At 38.7% G+C, this 25,880-nt stretch overlaps 1 protein-coding gene across 4 annotated transcripts; it reads left to right on the top strand.

Annotated features, from left to right (window-relative positions):
• The first annotated feature begins 87 nt into the window (after nt 1-87).
• On the top strand, nt 88-22,654 carry TGDS (TDP-glucose 4,6-dehydratase). Of its 4 annotated transcripts, XM_069601878.1 has the most exons (13): nt 88-273; nt 2,014-2,100; nt 5,644-5,710; nt 6,465-6,533; nt 7,665-7,755; nt 12,165-12,307; nt 13,425-13,523; nt 14,614-14,673; nt 16,823-16,866; nt 17,476-17,641; nt 19,041-19,099; nt 19,657-19,754; nt 21,042-22,654. In XM_069601878.1, the coding sequence occupies exons 3-13, from the start codon at nt 5,654-5,656 to the stop codon at nt 21,125-21,127; spliced, it is 972 nt and encodes a 323-aa protein (XP_069457979.1). In that variant the 5' UTR covers nt 88-273; nt 2,014-2,100; nt 5,644-5,653; the 3' UTR covers nt 21,128-22,654. The 4 variants fall into 4 exon arrangements, with proteins under 4 accessions (XP_069457979.1, XP_069457980.1, XP_069457977.1 ...); XM_069601879.1 differs by lacking the exon at nt 6,465-6,533; XM_069601876.1 differs by lacking the exons at nt 88-273; nt 2,014-2,100 and adding an exon at nt 3,138-3,390.
• Nucleotides 22,655-25,880: the final 3,226 nt, after the last annotated feature.

Here is a 25,880-nt window from a genome sequence, read left to right as displayed (position 1 = left end):
GCCACGAGCCAAGGATATTCACCAATCAGAGGCTGACATGGGCGGGACTGCAGATACGGGAGTCCCATCACTCCCCGGCCAGTTGGCTAGTTCCCGCCTTTTTTATGGAGACTCAGGAGGATGTTGCTTCTGGTTACGGAAAAATTGCCCTCCTCTCTGCCGCGCGCGGGGTGCCACTGCGCATGCGCCTGCGAGTGCCATCGGCCCGAAAGGTTTTCCCGTGATGTTTGGGTTTCGGAAAGAAGAAACACACAACAGACCGTTCCTGGTGAGGTGAGGAATGCTCCACCCAAGAGAGTTCTATGTGCCCAATTTGATCTCTCAAAGGCAGGAAACTGTCCCTGTCCACAGCTTAACGCCTGGCCACTCGGCACCTCCAACCGACTTTTCCCTCCTAGGTTTCCTGTCTTGTGTTATGCCATGATCCAGCAGGCCAGACAGCTGAGAATTGTAACAACCCCTCATCACCACCCTAACCTCCACCCCTAAGCTCCCTGCATCCAATCAGTTAAAAGAAACAGTTTATTAGCGCCTCTTCTGGACGATTAGGTTAAGAAGTACTAGCCACTGTACCGGAGAAGGCAATGGCAACCCGCTCCAGTACTCTTGCCTGGCAAATCCCATGGATGGAGGGGCCTGGTAGGCTGCAGTCCATGGGGTCTCTAGGAGTCGGACACGACTGAGCGACTTCACTTTCACTTTTCACTTTTATGCACTGGAGAAGGAAATGGCAACCCACTCCAGTGTTGTTGCCTGGAGAATCCCAGGGACGGTGGAGCCTGGTGGGCTGCCGTCTAGGGGGTCGCACAGAGTCGGACACGACTGAAGCGACTTAGCAGCAGCAGCAGCAGCCACTGTACTACCCAGGCCACCACCTTACCATCATTTACTTGGCCTATGACAACTGATCTGACAACAGTCAGTTTTCTTCAAGTAGTTACACACAGTCCATCTCTACCCTAGAACCACAGAAAGCTTTGGGAAACACTGTATGACTGCATCACTTGCCTTCAGAGGCTCTCTCCTTAGCACACAACTCAAACTCTTCAGAATGTGACTTTCAAGCCTCTCATATTTCCACCTCTCAGTGTTTGAGGTCCATCCTTATACGGAGCCACTGTCAGTTCGCCAGACACACTCTACAAACGCTCCCCTCTGGGCCTATAGCATTTGCAGATCCCTCTGGCTGCAATACTTCACATATTCTACTATTTAACCCCTACTTCATCTCATTTTCCTACTCTACTTTCCCAAGGCACGTTAAGAAGCCATTCTCAAGCCTTCAGATCTGTGTTAGATACCCCAAGAACCAGAATCTCTTACTACCCTACCTGGATATTTAACCATACTGTATCGTAAATATCTACTGATTTATCTGAATACCTTAATGTATTGTAAGCTCCAGATGGTCAGAGACTATATCTTGAGAATAGAAGCTCAAAAGCATTTCATGAATAAAGGTATATAAATTATTTTCATTGGACAGCAAGCTTTTATTACATATAAGCAAGTTCTCACAACAGATCTCATAATTTAGAAAGGGAAACCTTGAGGGAAAACTTCATATCATTTATCTAGCATTTTCTATAACTCTGGCTGACTAGGAATAAACTGAAGATATTAATATTATGAGGTTTTAAAAAACATTATTTTTAATTATTAAAATAATTCATGCAGCTTAGAAAAAATTTAGATAAAACTAATTTAGATAAATTAAGATAAAAATGGAAGTTTTCATTTCCCTGCTCATACTGATACCAAATGTAACTCCTTGTTAATAGTTCAAGGTGGATCCTTTAAGACTTACATTTACAAATTGGTGGTGTTTGTAAACCAAGGACAGGAATAAAATTGGTCCTGAAAAAAAATCTGAACATAGGCCTTGAATACTGTGAAGATTTCTTCTTTTTCTAATCTTCATGGTCAACTTCATTTCTCTCTCTTTGAAGACAGGCTTCTTGCTTCCTCATTTCATTTGAATGAGTATAGCTAACAAGTTGCAAATTTTTATAGGTCCTCAGAGTTCAACAAGAGCAACCAGACTATGCTGAAACCTTAGCCCAATTCCAAATCCCAGGAAGAGGATTCAGTTAGCCTATGGTGAGTCAGATGCACATTCTATGGTCTTCCTGGGTAACTTGAGAAGATGATAAAAGGTAGGGAAGTCTGGTCAGATAAAACCATAAGTATTCACTGCAATATATTTTGGCCTTCATTCCATGTTGGAACATCCTTTTTAAAGGCCATTATCATTCAATTGCATTAAATTAAATTTTATGAGCCCATTGCATTAAATTTTATCAGCCCATTACATTTAAAAAGTGAGACAATACTAGTAGGCATGTACATTGTATCCAGATTTTCATTATTGTAAGCAATATAAAAGCGAACATATGTTTTTTTGCAATATCTATATTATACATCATGAAATTTTGGGATCATAGAGTGGTCTGTCAAAGCTATGGTTTTTCCAGTAGTCATGTTTGGATGTGAGAGTTGGACTGTAAAGAAGGCTGAGAGCTGAAGAATTGATGCTTTTGAACTGTGGTGTTGGAGAAGACTCTTGAGAGTCCCTTGGACTGCAAGGAGATCCAACCAGTCCATCATAAAGAAAGTCAGTCCAGAATATTCATTGGAAGGACTGATGCTGAAGCTGAAATTCCAGTACTTTGGCCACCTGATGTGAAGAACTGACTCATTGGAAAATATACCCTGATGCTGAGCAAGATTGAAGGCAGGTGGAGGAGGGGTCAACGGAGGATGAGATGGTTGGATGGCATCACCGACTGGATGGACATGAGTTTGAGTAAGCTCCGGGAGTTGGTGATGGACAGGCAGGGAAGCCTGGAGTGCTGCAATCCAGCAGCAAAGGGTGGGACACGACTGAGCGACTGAACTGAACTGAGAGTGGTCTCTGCGTTTGAAATTTTCATATATGTTACTACTTGTTTCCCCCCAAAAGGCTGTAACAAAAAGACACTTCCACGTATACTGAGTATTCCCATTCTTCTTGCGTGCGTGCTAAGTCGCTCCAGTCCTGTCCGACTCTGTGCGACCCTATGGACTACAGACTGCCAGGCTCCTCTGTTCCTAAGATTCTCGGCTGTTCCTGGGCGCGCACACAGGAGGGCCCCGCCCAGCCCTCGGTGGGCGGGGACAAGTCGGTCTAAGCTCCGGAAGCGGCATCTGTCTGCTCCTTTAACGTGTCGCGGGGAGTGGGACGCGTCGCAAAAAGTCGCGGTGGAACTTCCCTACGATCTACAGACCTGGCACTTTACGGTGCCAAGCCCTGCTGAGCTGGGAGATGTCGGCTGAGGGCCGCGCCGAGTCCTTGGGTCCTCCCGACAGCTTTGCGAAGCGGGTCCTGGTGACCGGGGGTGCTGGTTTCATGTAGGTAACGGCGCCGCTGGCCGAGTAGTGGCTCCCCCCAAACCCCAGCCTTTTCCTGCGCCTCTACTTGCCCTTGGCAACTTGGGACCAGCTTTGGGGATCTGATTGACAGGGGGAGGGTCTTAACGCACGACCTGGATCGTTCCACCTTCTCCTCCTTTACTGGCCTACGGAGACGTGGCTCCTTTGAAACTACGACTTCTTTTAAACGTCTCCCAATCAAAAGTAGCTCAGAGGCTAAAGCGTCTGCCCGCAATGCGGGAGACCCGGGTTCGATCTCTGGGTTGGGAAGATCCCCTGGAGAAGGAAATGGCAAGCCACTCCAGTATTCTTGCCTGGAGAATCCCATGGACGGAAGAGTCTGGTGGGCTACAGTCCACGGGGTCGCAAAGAGTCGGACACGACTGAGCCACTTCACTTCACTTCACTTCAATCGAAGCAGAAGTGCCGTGGTACTGTTCCTCTTTCTACCTGGCCCGACATTTACCTGTCACTCTTTTGAGCACGCCCGCTTTGCAGAAAGTTTCTCATCAACTGTTCCAACCCCGGTCCGGTTCCCACCCCACCTTCACTCCCTCGAAACACAGGGCTTGTACGTGTAGGCTTCATGAAACGGTTCTTGGATTATGAGAGCGGTTTCATTTATGCAGCCGACTTAAAAAAAAAAAATCCTCTGCAGGTGTTTTGACCTATGCTAGTCTGAAAGCCTCTTTCCGTCTCGCACCCGCATTTAATCAGCAAGTCCTCTCTCTACTTCCTAAGCGACCACATCTTACCTTCCTCCCCATTTGACCCTAAACTCCGTTACTGTCTGCTTTTGCCTAGACTACTACTGTAACCTCCTGATGAGTCATACCACTTTCACCCTTGTTCCCTTAGAGTTTGTTCTCACGCACAGAGTCTGTGTTTGTTAAGTAAACGGGTGTCTCATTTCACTCCAAAGGTTTCTTTCAGGCTTAAAATAATATCGAGACTCTTAGTCACATCTAGAAGACTCTCAGGGGCCTAAGCTGGAACCTGATTTCCTGTCTTTCTTTCTCTTGCTTTTCTGTGCCTGCCACCCTTACCCCCTGAAACATGGGAGGCTAGCTCCTCCTTGGTCCTTGCTTCCTCTTTGCTGACGCTCTTTGTTTTTGCATCACTCAGTTCAGATGTTTGCTCAGACATCACCTCCACCTGGCCCACCCTATCTAAGTAGCCCCTCTCCCAACTAACACACTTAGCACTACCTGAAATAATATTGCATATTTGTGTTTATTTGCTTAGTGTCTGCATTTGCACCCTAGGATGTAAACTGGTGAGGGCAGAGACTATGGTTCTATCAACACCTGGTGGAATGCTCCCACCCCATTAGTACATTAGATCACCTCTTCTAACGGGACAGGGACTTGGAGGAGGGTACTAGGCAAGCTTTCTCTAGTGAAAGGGAAGCATGGGCATAGAAGGTTGTAAAGTGCTGGCCCGGGAAAGGTACATCCTAGAAAATTCTGTGAAAGAGCTGTGGGGTACAAACTCTGGATTCATCATTTGTTCCTAGGAGCCCAGCGTTTTGGTGCATATGATAAAATCTGGTGGATTATCTCACAGAGAGGTACCTCTGTCTCCACTTCAGGGTCCTCTGATACTCATGATGTCACTATGGATATTCACCTCAGGATGGTTTCAGCAGTTCTTAGCCTTGGAAACCAAGGTTTACCCTAGAACTTCTCTAGGACCTTCCTTTCTCCCCACCCCCAGGATTCTACTTTACACCACTAAATTCTTATATCAGGAAATAGGGTTTCTGTAGACATGCAGAAATTGCAATAAGATTACAGTAAACATGGACAATTCCCGTGCTCATAAGAGCTTAATTTTTACATAGTTATGCCTACGGTCTCTGCAAAAGCACATTAGAGTTCTAAGTCCATTTGTATTGACCATCACCTGTTGTATTTATGATATTGCTTTACTCCTATACTCAAAGCATGCATGGATAGCATCTTTTGGCTAATTATTTTCTTATATCCAGGACCAATGAATTCTCTCTTCACCATAGTGTAAAAGGGAAGGTAAGACTTTGTATATCAATACTGTTGAGAAGATTAATGAAAAGTATGGATCGTATATTCAGCATCGTTATTCTTTCTGTTATCTTGCAGTAATTTGATAGCATCTTTGAATAGTTTCCTAATACTCAATAGCTTAGGGTAACATTTGAAAATTTAAGGAAAAGGTTAAATTTCTACTAACAAGATATGCTTTTTTCTCTAGAGCGTCACATATGATTGTCTCTTTAGTAGAAGATTATCCAAATTATATGATCATAAATCTAGACAAGGTAAGTTTGACAAAAATGAGCTCCATGTAAAAAGAAAATGAACTCTGTGTTCTGAACCTTATTTATATTTTTAAAAAGTATTAGAATCCTGTCATGCTGATATTTTAGTTTTGTATTTAGTCATTTTTAGCAACTTAGGAGCCTACCTAGTCATGTGATCATACAGGTTTTTAATCTTACATAAAGTCTTGATACTTTTAAATTTGCTACAGTAGCCCATAATGTAGAGGTTTTAAGTGTGGTATTTTTACTGTAAGAAAGTCTTCACTCTAAATTCAATATTTGGTGTAATATTTTGTGTAATCTGATTGTTAACCTTTTTTGGCATTGAGGTATTCTGATTATTTTATTATATGGTTTTATAACTGCCACCTCCCGAAAATTGTATATTTATTTTAAAAACTAAAGTGTAGTTAAATTAGTTTTGAGAATATTTCTGTGATCTCCCTGGAGATTCTGAAAGCCATGATTCATAATCATTGCATTGTTGACTTTAAGTACAAGATACAATTAGTTACCATAATTTCATAAAGCAAAATAGTAAAAAAATATATAGACAAAAAATAATCTTTAAGTCTTAATTATTTTTGCCTGCCAACCACAGACAGTAAGTTTTCCCCCATTGGTATACACTGATTTGCTAATAATGTTATGGTTAGAAGATCTATAGTATTTAAAATAAATTGATATTTTATAAGAAAAGCTATTTATTATCACTTTTTGTGTTGTTTTTGCCCCCCTTACTTATTTTAAGTTGGATTACTGTGCAAGCTTGAAGAATCTTGAAACCATTTCTAATAAACAAAATTATAAATTTATACAGGTATGAAAATATTCTTATAATTATATAATTATTTTGTACTGTGCCTCTTAGGCATTCAGACTTCATTATAGCTTTCTACTTTATAAACCTGTGTGATATAGGCTTGGAAAGCATGCTTATTTAATAACCTTTTTAATTTTAGAAGCACATGTGCTATAGAGAATATTACTGATACTTGTAGGTTGATACTGCATTATAGTTACATATGATTTTTGGTACCTTGTCAGATCTATGAGTAGCTGATTGAACTTCCATGCTATGTAATTTTTAGGTCCTCACTAGCCTTCTAAATAAGCCCTTGCTAGGATTTAAAGAGATTGAAACAAAGTAGGGTGTTACTCAGGCCAGTCAGTCATCAAAAGCCCAGCTTACAGCCCATGGTAGTTTTTTCCCATGAAGTTGATGAATTGGCCCTGGAAGGCTGATTCTTATTAGCCGCTCTTCGAAGAGTCCAAAAAATAAACCACATCACTAATTCAGAAAGGGAAATTTTAATGTCAAATGGAAGTACCTTGTGATTTATGTTTTTTAAGTAATTGTAAAAACTCTTTTTAACAGCAGATCATAAAGATTATACTAGGCAAACATTTCGTAATTTTTTTCTTCTGTGTGAAAGTGTTTCCTTCAGTTACTAAAGAATTGTTAAGAATACATATTTTTAGAAGAACTAGTATGTACATATAACATTAAAAATATTTACTTAGTTGTGGTGAAATCCATAATTCTAGTTGTTACACTTACTTTAAATATATTTCAATAATGGTTATCTCAAACTTTTAAAAATATGTTTAAATTTTTTCCTGCTAACATAGTTATCTCAGGTTGGCAAGAATATTAAGGGAAAAAAACTAGCACAGTCCATAGTAGTAGTTGGTGCCCCCCAAAATACTGTTTTAGATACTTATTTACAAAAACATATTTTGAATTGATTATCTTGTATACTAGAACACAGGAGAAATACCCCATTACTGTACTTCACCCCTCAATTGAATTTTCAAGATATTCTTTTCTGTACCTGGGGTGGGGATTAACTTTTTTCTTATCATTTTTTTTGTTCATGAAATAAAATGGTTATTATGATTGAGAATGCTCGATGAGACTTAGTTTTTTTATGTTTGCTTTTTAATATAGGGTGACATATGTGATTCTCACTTCGTGAAACTACTCTTTGAAACAGAGAAAATAGACATAGTACTACATTTTGCCGCACAAACGCATGTAGGTAAGCATTGTTTTATGTTGCAGCTATGATAGGCAAAGTTTTTTTCCAGTGTCTAGCCAAAATCAAGGTCCAGTAATGGGGTCGAACAAATAGGTACTTAACGTACGTGAAAGAACATATACCATGTTTTATCAGAAAAGCCCGTGGTCACTCTGTCAGGATACTTGGTGCTTTCCAGATTACTTGTGTTAGTGTAGAGTAAAATGTAACCTTGAACATTAGCTGAAAACTGAGTTTAACCAAATCCAGAATAGTGATTCCTTCTGGGGAAATGGGCCTTCAGCTGTATTTTTATATTGTTTTTCTTAAGGTGGATGGTTGATACACAGTTAAACCTTATATTATTATCCGTACTATTTTGTTCTGAGATATCTTCTAATAATTTGTTTAGCATTTTATATTGTGAAATATAGCACATATTCAGAAGAATTTAGAAGCAAGGTTAAATAAATGATGATAATAAAATACCCAGGTAGCGATCACCTAAACAAACGGTAGAATGTTGTTGAACCCTCTTTGGAAGTAGTATTCCTACTGCCTTAGTACTTGATTTTTAAGTTATAATTTCCCTTGGTGTTCTCTGCAGCTTTACTGTCTCTGTTTATCTCTAAATATCTCTGTATTTATCTCTAAAGAGTTTAGGTTAGTTTTGCCTGTTTTTAGATTTTATAAAAAGGCATACATAAAATAAAATGTAGGTGTGTTTGGTCTTGATATTCCATGTTGGTAGATTCATCCATACAGTTGGGTGGAGGTATAATTTCTTCATTGTCAGGGACATACAGTATTCATCTCTTTTTAAGTATATAACACTTCCTCTGTCTGTTTTAGTCTTGTTGGTCATTTGGATTATTTGCACTTGGGGGAATTTTGAACAGTACTACCATTAAAACATTCTTACACATGCATCTTGGTACACATTAATACACATTTCTCTCAGTATAGCACTGTCATCATAAGATCTGCACACTTCAATATAGGGATGATTTCCAGTTAGTTCCCAAAGCAACCATATGAATTTCTTCTCCTTCAGGAGTGTAGGAAACCTCCTGTTATTCCAGATGTCACCAAATCTTAGTTTTGTTAGTTTTTTCCATTTTTGTCAATCTGAGTAGTGTGTGCAGAGTGATATCTCATTATGGTTTTAATTTGTATTTCCCTGATTACTAACGAAGCTGTGTACCCTTTATAGGTTTCTTAATAATTTAAATTACTTGTTTTGTGAAATCCTATTGAAATCTTTTGCCTATTTTTAAATTAGGTTAGTTGCCTTTTTCTCATTGGTTTGTAGGTGTATATACACATATATATGTATATATGTATGTGTAACACATATACACACACACGTATGTATAGACAGGATACTAGTCCTTTGTTGGATGTATTACAGATATCTTCTTCTCCCACTCTGTGGCTTATCTTTCCATGTTTTTGCTAGTGTGTTCTGATGAACAGATGTTCTTACATAAATTCTTAATTAATTTATGTATCTTTTATGTTATTGTTAATGTTTTCGGTATCTTAAGAAATTCTCTTTCACCCCAAGGTCTTGAAGATATTCTCCCATATTATTTTTGGAAAGGTTTGCAGTTTTGCCTTTCACATTTCGATTTGTAATCCATCTGAAATAGATTTTTATATGCAGTGTAAGATGAGAATCCAGTTTTATTTTTGAATACTAATTGGACCTCTTCTGTTTATGGGAAAGCTCATCAGTTTTCACTGCCCTGTCATATATCAAGTATCTTTATATAAGGTACTGTTTCTCAACTCCCCATTTGTCTATTTGTCTGTGCCTGTGCTGATTACACAATATATTGACTAATCTTTCATATCTGTTAGAACAAATTCTTTTGCTTGATTAATGACAAAGCAGTTTTCCTTCCAGCAGTTTCTGAGATGCTTACCATTACTTCCTGTTGTCAGCCTTTGGTGACTTTATTATGGTTCCCTGATTATGAATGAGGTTAAAACCTTTGCATTTGTTTATTGGAGTATTCTCCTCCCTTTCCTATTCGTATATGTCTTTAGAAAGTTTCTGTGTAAGTCTCTATACCATTTTCTAAAGGATTGTCAGTTTTTTTCATTACAGATTTTTATTAGTCATTTATTTGTTTATTTACTTTTGACCTCGCCACATGGCTTATGGAATCTTCGTTCCCTGACCAGGGATCGAATCCTGGGGCCACAGAAGTGAAAATACCTGGTGCTAACCACTGTACCACCAGGGAATTCCTCTGTAAGTCCTTTATATACTCTGAATTCAAGCCTTTTGCCATTACTGTTTTTCAATCTGTGATTGGCCTTTTCACTTTCTTAAAGGTATCTTTTGACCAGCTGAAATTCTTCACTTCAGTGTAGTCCATTTGTCTACATTTTCCTATAGGGTTAGTTCTCTTTGTTATCTGTGTAAGAATTCTTTTCATACCTCCAAGGTCATGGAGATATTCTCTTATATTCTTTTCATAAAAGTTATTGTTTTGCTTTCTACATTCAGATTTTTTTTCCCGCATGTCAATATCGGTTTGACCAAACACAGTTTATTGAAAAGACTAAGCCTTTTCCCACTGCCCCTTTATTGGAGATCAGTTCAGTTCAATCACTCAGTCGTGTCTGACTCTTTGCAACCACATGAACCTCAGCATGCCAGGCCTCCCTGTCCATCACCAACTCCTGGAGTCCACCCAAACCCATGTCCATTGAGTCAGTGATGCCATTCAACCATCTCATCCTTTGTCATCCCCTTCTCCTCCTGCCCTCAATCTTTCCCAGCATCAGGTCTTTTCAAATGAGTCATCTCTTTGCATCAGGTGGCTAAAGTATTGGAGTTTCAGCTTCAACATCAGTCCTTCCAGTGAACACCCAGGTCTGATCTCCTTTAGGATGGACTGGTTGGATCTCCTTGCAGTCCAAGGGACTCTTAAGTCTCCTCCAACACCACAGTTCAAAAGCATCAATTCTTCAGCGCTCAGCTTTCTTTATAGTCCAACTCTCACATCCATGCATGACCACTGGAAAAACCATAGCCTTAACTAGATGGACCTTTGTTGGCAAAGTAATGTTTCTGCTTTTGAATATGCTATCTAGTTTGGTCATAACTTTTCTTCCAAGGAGTAAGCGTCTTTTAATTTGATGGCTGCAGTCACCATTTGCAGTGAGTTTGGAGCCCCCCGAAATAAAGTCTGACACTGTTTCCACTGTTTCCCCATCTATTTCCCATGAAGTGATGGGACCAGATGCCATGATCCTTGTTTTCTGAATGTTGAGCTTTAAGCCAACTTTTTTGCTTTCCTCTTTCACTTTCATCAAGAGGCTTTTTTAGTTCTGCCATAAGGGTAGTGTCATCTGCATATCTGAGGTTGTTGATATTTCACCCCTCAATCTTGATTCCACCTTGTGCTTCCTCCAGCCCAGTATTTCTCATGATGTACTCTGCATATAAGTTAAATAAGCAGGGTGACAATATACAGCCTTGATGTACTCCTTTTCCTATTTGGAACCAGTCTGTTGTTCCATGTCCAGTTCTAACTGTTGCTTCCTGACCTGCATACAGGTTTCTCAAGAGACAGGTCAGGTGGTCTGGTATTCCTGTCTCTTTCAGAATTTTCCACAGTTGATTGTGATCCATACAGTCAAAGGCTTTGGCATAGTCAATAAAGCAGAAATAGATGTTTTTCTGGAACTCTCTTGCTTTTTTGATGATCCAGCAGATGTTGGCAATTTGATCTCTGGTTTCTCTGCCTTTTCTAAAACCAGCTTCAAGTACCCATATACGCATGGTTCTGTCTCTGGGCTCCTGTTCTGTTTCGCTGGTCTTTTGTCTATCCTTATGCCATTACCACACTGTAATTACTGTAACTTTATAATAATTCTTGATACCATCAAAGCAAACCCTCCTATCTTTTAGTTGTTCCAAAACTTTTAAAATTTAAGAGCACTTAAAATTTTAGCTGTATCATTTCTTCTTTTTCTTTTTAGAATTAAAAACAAAAAGTGTTTCCTGTAAATATAGCACTGATAGTTTTCTAGGTTCTAAGAATGTACATGTAGTATGTAATTTGAGTTTGAAGAAATCATAAATAGCATTTCACTTTTATGTTAGTTTTAACACTGTTGCAGTTGTGGTAAATGAAAAAACGTAAATAGAGCTCTTCTTTGAGACCCCATGGACTATAGCCCCCCAGGCTCCTCTGTCTATGGGATTCTCCAGGCAAGAATACTGGAGTGGGTTGTCACTCCAGTGAAGATCCAGGGGATCTTGCCAACCCAGGGATTGAACCCAAGTCTCCCGCATGGCAGGTGGATTCTTTACCACCTGAGCCACCAGGGAAGCCCACGCCTGAGTCTACTGGTTGCTATTTCCTTTGTCCTTTGAAAGGAACTGTTCTGGATTTTTCTTCTTTTTTTAGATCTTTCATTTGTCCGTGCCCTTGAGTTTACCTACGTTAATGTTTACGGTACTCATGTGTTGGTAAGTGCTGCTCATGAAGCCAGAGTGGAGAAATTTATTTACGTCAGCACAGATGAGGTCTATGGAGGCAGTCTTGATAAGGTGAGCTTAGAAAATGTCTGTTTCAACTACTTACCCTGTACCACCATACAAACTTGTCAGATGAAAATACTCTAGACTTTTTTTTAATCCTCTGATTTTACACACTTGTGGGACTCTTCAGACTGTTATTCCATTGTTTAAATCAAGTAATACCACCCCACATAGGAAACAACAGCCTAGTCTGGTACAGATTTTATATAATTTGACTGACAGTATTTTGAAAGTGAGCTCTCACTGACTACCCAGTCTTACATCATGAATGTCATTCCCATGGGCCAGCGCATGTATAAGTTAGGCTGCAGCGTAAGGCCTGTCTCCCTTATCTTCTGCTCAGAAAAGCACATTACACTGTCAAGGAGTGAGTGTGAAATTGTTATAGAAGCAGGAATCTGTTCTCCTTTGTTAATCATTTGTAAACATCATACTTTTACACAAAAAGTGGCTGCATTGTTCAGTCTTTATTTTTCATAGTGTTTACAGTGATCTCATTTTATTTTTAAAATATATTTATTTACCAAAACACATATAGAATGAAAAAAAAAAGTAGCTTGAAAAGACTTATAGTGAGAAAAAGCAGACCTGACCGTTTCTCTTTAATGCCCCATCCGACTTCTGAGAATCAACCGTTTGCAAAATCTCTCTGCAATTTTTATCAAGCAAGCCTCTTCCTTCTTATACTCTCGTCGAGCTACATCAGATCTGACACAGTAGCCAGGATGTTTTTTAAAACCTAAGTCAGATCTTGATGTTATTCTGATCAAAAACCCGTCAGTGTTTTGACAGGCCTTCCGGGCTCCACGTGCTCTGGCCTCTAGCTTTCCAACCTCATCTCACGTTTCTTCCCTCACACCAGCCTCCTTGTAGTTCCACTGGATGCAGTTCTGTCTCAGGGACTTTGCACTTGCTGTCCTGCCTTCCTTGTAGGGTTGTTGTGAACTATAAAGAAGTTACTACATGTAAAGAAAGTGCTTAGAAAAGTGCCAGGCACATAGCTGGGTTTCAGTAAATGTCCTTTAAATGTAAGTGGTTAACATTTCAAGTTTGTAATATGTTCTCTGATTTTTCAACTTAGGAAGTGTACATAATACTTACTTTTTAAATATATCTTTAAAATTAGGAATTTGATGAATCTTCACCTAAACAACCTACAAATCCTTATGCATCATCTAAAGCAGCTGCTGAGTGTTTTGTACAGTCTTATTGGGAACAGTATAAGGTAAGAATTGGCTTCAGAAACTGGAATCATCTCTTTTTTGGACTTAGGTATTAAAACCCCAGGTTATCATTAGCCAGCATTTTATTTTTAGAGTAGAAGGCATAGACTGAGAAAAGTTATATATTAAGGAATTTAAACTACTGATTTTCAACATTTTGTGGGCAAAGCATTGACCTTTCTTCTTATCTAGTCTGTCATTTAAAGGAACAATTTCTGGGGATTTCCCTGGCAGTCCAGTGATTAGGACTTGGCACTTTCACTGCCATGGGCTTTGGTTCAGTCCCTGGTGTGGGAACCAAAATCCTGCAAGCCACACAATATGGCCAAAACAGTAAATTAAAAAATAAAGGAGCAATTTGGATATATGTTGCTTCTACTTCACTAATAGGTAGAGTGTGACAGCTAGGGTGAAAAGCCCTGTTGGAAAATCCCGATTCCAAGGAGTCCTCAGAGTGAAGGGAGACAGAGGGAGAGGAGATTCGCTTACCTGCCGCTGCTCCTCTCGGCCCCTCATGAATGGAGCTGGATTTGTCCCTGTGGCTGTGGCAGTGTCCCTGCGGGAGCCTGGCCCACTGTGTATCAACAGCTCGAATCCCTGCACTTCACTTCCCACTGATCTTCCAGTTATTCGGGACTGGGCCAGACAGGAGAAGCAAGGAATTACTTCAGGTTCTCTAGCCTCTTATGGTCCAGTAGCGTTGGTCTTGTAGCTCTTTTCATTTGTAAGGATTGGTCCCACAGAGAAAGCCAACTTGGAAGTTTAACATCTCAGATGGTCTTTGAAATAATCAGGTGGAAATGTCTTTAGTTTCCTGCAATCAGACCTACAAACCTGCCTCCATCTATTTTCATCCTTCCCTTGTCCCAGTAAAGACTCTTCTTCTTTCTCTTGGAGCTTCTGTCTTTTTCTGAATCTCATCCTCTCCTGTCTTTTCAAGAACCTTACATTAGAAAAAAAAAATCCCTTCGCTTCTGTCCTAAAGGTGTGTGGAATTATTTAGCCAAAAGTGCCCATATTTTAAAACTGCTTATCTTTAGATAATCAATTTTTGGACCTTTCCATGACCTTAATGTCAAATACTCTTTTAAGTTTCCAGTTGTCATCACACGAAGCAGTAATGTTTATGGACCACATCAGTATCCAGAAAAGGTACATTTTACTTCGAATTTACATTCTGTTTTAGTGATTGTAACTTCTCATGATTTAAAATAATCTCACTTCAGTTATTTGTACAAAATAATTTATGTTGTAATTAACCATAATTATAAATGCTATATAGGCCACATGTAAATCTCGATAGGTATGGAGTTTGACAACTTAAGTCTCAGCTTGATACTTACAAGCTGGAATGGCCTTAGTTAGGCCCTTTGAGCATCATCTTTAACTTGATGGGTAATGATAATTTTAGAAAGAATTTTGAAAGATCAGTGAGATGATGTATATGAAGATGCCTTGTACGTTGCAGGATTCTAAAGCACTATAGAATACTCCCATCATTAATATCTTGCCAGTGAAGACTCCTTTCTAGTTTGCAGTCATGCCATATGTCAGGCTGTAAAGAAAGGTAGACACTAGTTAGAGAGTGATGCAGGAAGCTTGTACATAAATTTGTCTTACAGTCCGCTGATTAACTGTTCCCCAACAGTACTTTTGCCTGGAAAATCCCATGGACAGAGGAGCCTGGTAGGCTGCAGTTCATGGGGTCGCTAAGAGTCGGGCACGACTGAGCGACTTCCGTTTCACTTTTCACTTTCATGCATTGGAGAAGGAAATGGCAACCCATTCCAGTATTCTCGCCTGGAGAATCCCAGGGACAGAGGAGCCTAGTAGGCTGCTGTCTATGGGGTCACACAGAGTCGGACACAACTGAAGCGACTTAGCAGCAGCAGCAGCAGCAACTCCTCTGTATTATGCAGGCCTGAGTGTCTTCCAGAAAGTAGTTTAGCAAATACGACGGGTTGTTAAAAGGCTTAAAATGTGTGCATGGTTGATTCTGTACCATAAAGCCCATTGTTAAGTAACTACTAGTCTCACTGCTAAACTTTTGAGCTGGGTTTTCTTACTTAGCTATTGCATTGATCTGTCTGCCCAAAGAAAAGGGCCGTATCATGATCTGCTGATATTAATATATAGTTGGCTTAATTTTTAGAATATTCTTAACATATTTATTATAAATTTAATAATTTCTTGCCTCACTATGTTTAACATGAATTTTCTTTGAATACAGTGGTACTGGAATTGCTTTATATTAATTTCACAATAACTTATTGTGTAGATACTGTATATAAAGTAAGAAGTAAGCTATGATTCATGCCGATAGAAAACCAACACAAAAGTGATCTTATGTTGAGGTCCTTTAATGGACCGAAACCTGGTGGTCCAGAGTCAACGATAAAAAAGTAAAGGAGAGGAAAAGAGGCTGATATTCCTTGGTTTACGCAGAAAGCCAATAAAGCCCCTGCCACGGGGCTTACTCTGTTCACGGAGGCCTCAGGCGCCCTCTTGATAGAGTGAAGACGCAGAGCGCCTTCTCGAGAGGGTCTTAGAAGCCTGGGCAGGAAAGTGGACTCAGAGGGCCTCTGCGCTGCAGGGAATCAGCCTGAAAGAGAGAGGGAGACAGAGAGAGCAAGAGAGAGACACGGGCACCAGAGCTCTGATGGAGCAAAGGTGTTTTAATTAACATGGTGTGGGCATATATACTGTCTTACAAGGTTGTTATTCTCAGCAAAGATAAAAATTAAAATTCCAGACTTATAAAACTTAGGAGATCCATATTAAAGAGAGAGAGAGTTGTAAACAATCACTTTTACCACCTGGTTCACAAGAAGGAAGAGGGTACTTATCACTGTATAGAAAAACTGATGAAGGAAATAAATGCCTGGATTCTTCAGCCCCCAGGAGAGGCTTGCCTCTCAATTCCTGAATGGAATTAATAAGGAACAGAGAATTCCTGACAGATCCAAAACAGCACACAGGAAGCCTCCTGTTAAATGCTTCCTGACAATCTTACAGTGAGAATAAACTGTTCATGAAGACTTTACCTGAACTCTTTTTCGCTATTTATATCATTTTATCTTCATTTTAATCTAGCGATAACTGGTTTTATGAAATAGGAAATGATCTTAGAGTTCTTTTACTTATCAAAATTACAATAGGTATTTTGTGAAGTGATAAGAATTAAAATTTATCCTTACATGTGTTCCTTAACAATAATAATCTTTTAATGTTATGATGAGTTTAAGTTTATAGTTATGAATGAATTTCCAAAGTATGAAATGATCTTTAAATATTCTTTTAGGTTATTCCAAAATTTATATCTTTACTACAACACAACAGGAAATGGTATGTTATTTACCTTTATATGCATGTTTTTCTGGTATGTTAGAGTATTTAGTGTCAGTCTTTCTTGAAAATCATAAAGCGGTAGAGTTGGAGGCCTTAGAGTTTAGTGTCACAACAAATTTAGGAATGCCTTCTACGATTACTAGTAATAGTTTTTAAAATAATTATAATGGTTAATTCATCTTTATAATTTGATTACTAAGATAATTTTAATCCTTAAATAATCTACCTTAAAACTTTGAGTTATGGCATTACAATTTGTCATCTATCTTTATGTAATTTTATTTTTGCAAAAGATGTGTTTAATTCCTAGAACTGTAGATAGTCTTCAAAATGAACTTAAGGTATAGAATTGATGAATAATTATTTCTGCAGGGGTCACTTAGATGTTTGCCACTTTCCTAATGAGTACCCACAGACGGTTTGGAGATGTGTTAAGAATTATGGATAAAATTTAGAAGTCATGAGAATTTGTATTTTCAGTAAGAGATATCTAGGATCTTTATGGGAATTGGCTTCTCTGAAATTGTACTGTCATTGCAATACCCAGATTTGGGAGAGCTTACTTTTTTACACTTTATGATTCTCTCTTTCATTTCATCTTTTTAGCTGCATTCATGGGTCAGGGCTTCAAACAAGAAATTTCCTTTATGCTACTGATGTGGTAGAAGCATTTCTCACTGTCCTCAAAAAGGGAAAACCAGGTGAAATTTATAACATTGGAACCAATTTTGAAATGTCAGTTCTCCAGCTTGCCAAAGAACTAATACAGCTGGTATGTATATATTATGAAAGGGCAATATTTTCAAAATAGTCACGGAATTAGTGACAGTAATCACAAATTTTGTCAAAATCAGCAATTTACCATTTACTCACTGGAAAAGTGAACAGGTAAAGAGGAAGAACTTCATAATTATGTGCTGAGATGTGTCATTTTGGGTAAGTATATCACTTATTCAATCACAGCTTTCCAGAAAAAAAAATTCCACTATATTAAATGTACATACCCATTATAAGACATAATCAAGTTCAAGAAATCAAATGTTAAATCGTGTGCCCTAGGATCAAGAAACAATGATATATAAATAATAATTCTGCATGTATTAGTGAGCATCAGTTATAAATCTCAGGATGCAATAGAAAGAGTGACTGAGCAAATGGTAAAGCGTGTTTTCCTTCGCACTACTCACAGAACATGTCTATACTCCAAATGTGTGGGTTTTCCACACCCAACAATTCTCAGTCACCAGCTTAGTAGGGTCCTACAGTTTAACTCAGTTCTGACATACCTACCTGGAGATGGTGTCAGATCCCATAGGTTAAGGGTTCAGTCCCCCAAGACTGCCCTCACTTCATACGTCAGTCCCGAGACCTGACTGTCACCTGTGCTTCTGATCAGCCAAGTATAAGTCTGAGATAATCTGCTAGAGGAAGTCACAGAACGCAGGAAAAGAGTTTGCCCACTAGATTACCAGTTTATTACAAACAATAGAGGAGATCCTTAGGGCACACGATAACGAGGGAAAGGAGAGGGAGCTTCCTGCCCTCTCCGTGTGTGCCCCCTCACAGCACCTGGAAGCTTTCCTCTTGGGGTCTTTATGGAGGCTTCATTAAGTAGGCATGATGGATTAAATCATGGCCACTGATTAGTTCAACTTCTAGTCTCCTCCCCTCCTCAGAGGTGGGAGCAGGGAGGCTGAGTTCCATCCTCTAATTGCTGGGTTGCTTCCCTTGGCAACCAGTCTTCATTCTTAGGGACTTTCCAAAAATCACTCATTAACATAAACTGTGATGTAGTTGAAAGGGGCTTGTTATAAATAGCAAACACCACCTTTATCTCTCATCACTTAGGTATTTTTAGGAGCTCTGTGCCAGGAACAGGGATGAACATCAAATAGACGTTTCTGATTTTAAATCATAATATCACACTCAGTAATAACCAAAAGCCAAAAAATTTATTTTTTCCTATGGTTTTTATAATGTGTAATCTTTCTGAGCTTCAGCTAGAATTTAGATTATAAAGTATAGAAAGCGTTAATAAAAATGTTATTCATCTTAGCTGCCTTCCCCACTTGGAGGAGGCTGTTTTTCTTGTCGTTTGAATCAGTTGACTACCTTTTTATTCACTGGTCTCATTTTATAATTTGACTTAAACGTCTTCTCCTTTTTGACAGATCAAAGAGACCAATTCAGAGTCTGAAATGGAAAACTGGGTTGATTATGTTGATGATAGGTGAGTAACAAGTTAAAAAATTGGGGAAAAGTTTTGAAGTCTTAGGTACTTATAAGATGATAAATGTATGTCCTTACCCAGAAAAGTTTTTCTCTTCAGTTTTCTGCTAAAATATTTTTTCCTAATTATAAATGTAATAAGAAGAAAATATAACATTATTAATTACTACTGGTATGGCTTAAAGAAAGTTTATTGACCCTTTCCAAGTCTGAGATTTTCTTGAGTGTGACATAGGGATAATAACATCTTGCTATGGAAGTATTTTAAAATATAATTTCTAATGTCTACAAACTACCAGACCCAGGACATGAAACATAGAGTCCTAACAAGTTAATATGTGGTTGAAATAAGTAAAGGATAAGCCACAGAGGGTTAGGCATCTGAATTATAGATGGTTTTTAACATATACTTTATTTTCTAAATTTTCTATAATGGGGTCATCAGGGGAAAATTTTTGAGAAAAAAAAATTGAATTATGGACTCATTGTTTCTCTTAAGAATTTAAATTTGTAAATATATATCCACAGTGTCATTTTAAATCTGTTTTGTTTTCTAAGACCTACCAATGACATGAGATATCCAATGAAGTCAGAAAAAATACATGGCTTGGGATGGAGACCTAAAGTACCTTGGAAAGAAGGAATTAAAAAAACAAGTATGTTATGAATTGATCCCTTGAGGGTAGGGGGAGATTCAGAAAAATTTTAAGGCACAATAATTTGTTTTTTAGGACACTACAAATTTGGCAGAATGTTATGGTAAATCACTTTTGTTTTGGAAGTTTTTGCATTTAATGTATTTCTAACATTAGTAATTAAGTGTCTTGAACTTTAAAGACTAACTTCTGATCAGGCTTCTTCTTCTTAGCATTTGTCAGGTACCTATTTCATTGATTCTCAGATGCACATTTTTCACTTTTTTCACCTCCTTCAGAGGTATGTGTTTTACAGTCACTAGTGTCTGATAATTCTTGCTTCAACTTGTTCTCTTTCTTACTAATCTGTAAAGTAATGATTCATCTTAAGATCAGGCATCTGAGATTTGGTAAAATAGAGACAGTTACAGTCTTTGAGTCTCTTGAGTCTTTTTATACTGAAACAAACAAATAGGAAACAAATTTAATATGTGCAGCAGAAATATATTAAAGTAAATCTATATAAAATCTGTGTATATATATGTATATCTGTTAAATTCTGTTTAGAAATGTACTCATGAGAAAAGATACCCAAGTGTAGGAAAAAAGTCTTGGTTCAAAACTGGACATAGAAAATACTTATATTGAGTTCTAAAAAGCAAATTCAAAGATAATTTATCATTTTTTCAACTGAAAAACTTATTAATAAAGTTATAGATAGCAGCATAAAGTAATTTTACATATTAACAGAAGGAAGTTCACATCATTTCACTATGCCTATCATGCAATATTGTGATATTTATTTACATGAACAAAACACTACATGTTTTTCCTTTGACCTTAAAACAAGCACAAGTGACTTAGTTACCTTTTCCCCTGAATTGTCTAAAATCAGAATGTTTTAACACTTTTACCAGCAAATTCAGTATTGAAGGGCTTTTGAAGTTAAAGAGAAATGTTGATTATTTTTCTTTTATTTAGACTTTTTGTTTTGTATGGTACAGCCAATTGACCAGGTTGTAAAAGCTTCAGGTGAACAGCAAAGGGACTCAGCCATACATATTCATGTATCCATTCTCCCCCCAAAATTGTTGATTCTTAAATCTAAGTTTTCAGGTGATGAAAGATTTCCTGATTAACATCATTGGTTCAAAATCAAATTGTTTTCATCATTAGGTAATCTTTGCCTACACATTAGCTGATGGGCAAGACTTTTCTTACTTAGTAGGAACTCAGTAAATATTGGTTAACTGATGTTTAGTTTTCTTTATTTTATTTTATTTATTTTTTTGTCTTTTGTCTTATCAGTTGAGTGGTACAGAGAGAATTTTCACAACTGGAAGAATGCAGAAAAAGCATTAGAACCCTTTCCGGTACAACCACCGTTTGTATAGCTGGGAGTTTTCAGAGAAAGAAGAAAATTATCCTACCTACCTCGACAAGTGAGATGAAATCAAGTGACCAAATGAAGCATCTTCTTTTTCATTTGGAATTAGATTATGACTTTGTGTATAAAATTCAAATGTAAAATGCCTCAATCTTTAGAAGAAGTTCAGTCTCAGCATAGGATTTAAATAATCATAATTCTCTCAGAAACATTTTATTCTGAAAATTAGGAACCAGTATGCATAGAAAGACTTCTTGGTAGATATGGGTCGGGAAGGATGAATCTCCTGTTTCTGAGAACAAGGACAGGTAGCTCTGGGCAGATGACAGCCTTTGCTGACATTGAACTCTCCAGCTTTTCCCACTGCCTAGAAAGTCTCTAAAGTCTTTTAGGCAATATAGGATGAACCTTATGCCCTAATTTATCTTTTTAAGGTCAGATGTTGTGTTACAAGTGCTTTAAAAATGGAACAAATGGAAGCATATCTAGCACTTTTTAACTTTTGATAATTTTTATAAAATTAAGTTATAAAAAAGGTAGTTTTTATATTTTCAAAATCAATCATGGAACTATATAAGTCATCTTGTATCAGAGAAATTTTATCATGTATTTACTGTTTAAAATGATTTTATTTATAAAATTATCAATATTTTCATGTATTTAATGTATCATATGGCTTTTTAAAAAAGTATGTCTTTGTTTTGCTGTACGGAATTTTTAGAAGTACTTGATTATCATGTATTTTTAATTCCTCTCTCCCCTAAAGTCTTTAAGATGATTGGAAAAGGTAACTGATTGGATGTTACACCGAGAAAAGGGAAAGAGTCAAAGGCTATGCCCAACTTTCTGGCTTCAGTGTATGAGTGGTGGCTTGTTTCCTCTGTGGAGTAGAAAGTGAGGTTATTAACTCAGCAGTGGTTGAGGATGGGTGATAGGAGTGGAGAACATGAAGCTTGGGAAAAGAGTAGTAAGCAGATCCAAAATTAGTAAGGGGACTTGCCAAACAGCTTCCCTTGTTACTCAGCAAGTAAAGAATCGCCTGCAATTCGGGACACCTGGGTTCGATCCCTGGGTTGGGACAATCCCCTGGAGAAGGAAAAGGCTGCCCGCTCCAGTATTCTGGCCTGGAGAATTCCATGGACTAAGCCCATGGGGTCGCAAAGAGTCAGACACGACTGAATGACTTTCACTTTCACTTGCCAAATAAGAATGAAACAAACTGAAGTTAAAACACTGTCATTTCAGAATTCTTATAGCTGTAAGAATAGACTGAGCCAGAGTTGGGCATAGTATGAGGCACGAGGACTACACACAAGGACTAGAATGAGAACTACCAACGTGATGGTCCTTTGGTCTTAGTTATGTAGGGAAGGAGTGCTTCTTGGAGCTCTGGAGAAAATGGATTTGGGGTAAGAGCTCAGGGAAATGGCTGTAGGAAGTGACAGGCAGAAAATGGAACAAATTGAGAGCAAATTGTCTTCAGTGGAGTTTGGTCATTAAGGGTGGATGACAAAATAAAAACACTTGCTCTGTGTCCTTTGTTCTGTGTCATTTGTTCTTGCACGTATGTTTGTGATCTTTTCATTCAGTGAAAATACCCTGTATGATGGTATGATGTCCATATGTCAATTTATATCTATTCAAGGACTTCCCTCGTAGCTCAGTTGGTAAAGAATCTGCCTGCAATGCAGGAGACCTGGGTTTGATCCCTGGGTTGGGAAGATCCCCTGGAGAAGGGAAAGGCTACCCACTCCAGAATTCCGGGAGAATTCCATGGACTGTATAGTCCCTGGGGTCACAAAGAGTTGGACTCGACAGATTGACTTTCACTTTCAAAGGCAGCGAATGTATAAGAGCCAGAGTGAACCTTAAGAAAAACTATGTACTTAGGGTGATTACTATCGATTTGGATTCATCATTGGTTAAAAAAAAAAATAGAAGCACCATTCTGATGAATCATGTTGATAATAAGGGAGCTATACATATGTAGGCTCAGGGAGTATTAGAGAAATCTTTGTTCCTCCTTTTCAGTTTAGTGGTAAACCAAAAACTACTCTAAAAAGTCATCTTAAAACAAAAAAAAAAACAAACTTCAGAAGTTCTCTGGTGGTCCGATGGTTACGAATCTGCCTGCCAATGCAGGAGGCCTGGGTTCAATCCCTGATCAGGGGAGATCCCACATGCCACGGGGCAACTAAGCACGTGCAGCACAACTGCTGAAGCCCCCATGCCCTAGAGCCTGCGCTCTGCAACAAGAGAAGCCACCACGATAGAAGCCTGTGCACTGCAACGAAGACCCAGCAGCAACCTAAGTATTTCTCCAAAGAAGACATACGGATGGCTAACAAACACATGAAAAGATGCTCAACATCACTCATTATTAGAGAAGTGCAAATCAAAACCACAATGAGGTACCACTTCACACCAGTCAGAATGGCTGCGATCCAAAAGTCTGCAAGCAATAAATGCTGGAGAGGGTGTGGAGAAAAGGGAACCCTCCTACACTGTTGGTGGGAATGCAAACTAGTACAGCCACTATGGAGAACAGTGTGGAGATTCCTTAAAAAATTACAAATAGAACTACCTTATGACCCAGCAATCCCACTGCTGGGCATACACACCGAGGAAACCAGAATTGAAAGAGACACATGTACCCCAATGTTCATCGCAGCACTGTTTATAATAGCCAGGACATGGAAACAACCTAGATGTCCATCAGCAGATGAATGGATAAGAAAGCTGTGGTACATATACACAATGGGGTATTACTCAGCCATTAAAAAGAATTCATTTGAATCAGTTCTGATGAGATGGATGAAACTGGAGCCGATTATACAGAGTGAAGTAAGCCAGAAAGAAAAACACCAATACAGTATACTAACACATATATATGGAATTTAGGAAGATGGCAATGACGACCCTGTATGCAAGACAGGGAAAGAGACACAGATGTGTATAACGGACCTTTGGACTCAGAGGAAGAGGGAGAGGGTGGGATGATTTGGGAGAATGACATTCTAACATGTATACTATCATGTAAGAATTGAATTGCCAGTCTATGTCTGACGCAGGATGCAGCATGCTTGGGGCTGGTGCATGGGGACGACCCAGAGAGATGTTATGGGGAGGGAGGTGGGAGGGGGGTTCATGTTTGGGAACGCATGTAAGAATTAAAGATATTAAAATTTAAAAAATAAAAAACTAAAAAACAAACAAACAAAAAAGAACACTTTTAGAAAAGAACGTTGAAAACTTTGTCTCCAAGAGCCCTTTGAAAACTGCCTCCCTTTTCTCCCTGCTGTGTATTCAACTTACTGCTTTCACTGCCTCCATGGCAGGAATTCTCCTTTGGGTCATCAGCCTCAAAAACCTTCCTAAAAGAGACTTCCCTGGTGGTCAACTGGTTAAGACTGCACTTCCACTAATGAAGGGGGCACAGGTTCAATTCCTGGGTGGGGAACTAAGGTCCCAGATGCCATGTAATGTAGCCAGGAAACTGAGAAATTCTTTAAAAAACCTGGGAAATACCATCTACTCTCATTGCTTTAATTACTATCTTTTTTTTTTTTTTCAGTTCCTTATCTCTACCCAAGATCTCTTCTGAGCTTGTGATCTCCAATCATGTACAGCCAGACATCCTGGAATGTGAAGTCAAGTGGGCCTTAGGAAGCAACACTATGAACAAAGCTATTGGAGGTGATGGGATTCCAGTTGAGCTATTTCAAAACCTAAAAATGATGCTGTGAAAGTGCTGCACTCAATATGCCAGCAAATCTGGAAGACTCAGCAGTGGCCACAGGACTGGAAAAGGTCAGTTTTCATTCTAATCCCAAAGAAAGGCAATGCCAAAGAATGCTCAAACTACCACACAGTTGCACTCATCTCACACGCTGGTAAAGTAATGCTCAAAATTCTCCAAGCCAGGCTTCAACATGAACCGTGAACTTCCAGATGTTCAAGTTGGTTTTAGAAAAGGCAGAGGAACCAGAGATCAAATTGCCAACATCCGCTGGATCATGGAAAAAGCAAGAGAGTTCCAGAAAAACATCTATTTCTGCTTTATTAACTATGCCAAAGCCTTTGACTGTGTGGATCACAAGAAACTGTGGAAAATTCTGAAAGAGATGAGAATATCAGACCACCTGACCTGCCTCTTGAGAAACCTATATGCAGGTCAGGAAGCAACAGTTAGAACTGGACATGGAACAACAGACTGGTTCCAAATAGGAAAAGGAGTATGTCAAGGCTGTATATTGTCACCCTGCTTATTTAACTTCTATGCAGAGTATATAATGAGAAATGCTGGACTGGAAGAAACACAAGCTGGAATCAAGATTGCCAGGAGAAATATCAATAACCTCAGATATGCAGACGACACCACCCTTATGGCAGAAAGTGAAGAGGAACTCAAAAGCCTCTTGATGAAAGTGAAAGAGGAGAGTGAAAAAGTTGGCTGAAAGCTCAATATTCAGAAAACTAAGATCATGGCATCCGATCCCATCACTTCATGGGAAATAGATGGGGAAACAGTGGGAAAAGTGTCAGACTTTATTTTGGGGGGCTCCAGAATCACTGCAGATAGTGACTGCAGCCATGAAATTAAAAGATGCTTACTCCTTGGAAGGAAAGTTATGACCAACCTACATAGCATATTAAAAAGCAGAAACATTATTTTGCCAACAAATGTCCATCTAGTCAAGTCTATAGTTTTTCCAGTAGTCATGTATGGATGTGAGAGTTGGACTATAAAGAAGGCAGAG

The sequence above is a fragment of the Ovis canadensis genome, chromosome 10, assembly GCF_042477335.2.
Source record: "Ovis canadensis isolate MfBH-ARS-UI-01 breed Bighorn chromosome 10, ARS-UI_OviCan_v2, whole genome shotgun sequence".
NCBI classification, from domain to species: Eukaryota; Metazoa; Chordata; class Mammalia; order Artiodactyla; family Bovidae; genus Ovis; species Ovis canadensis.
This window is presented reverse-complemented; position numbering and strand designations above follow the sequence as displayed.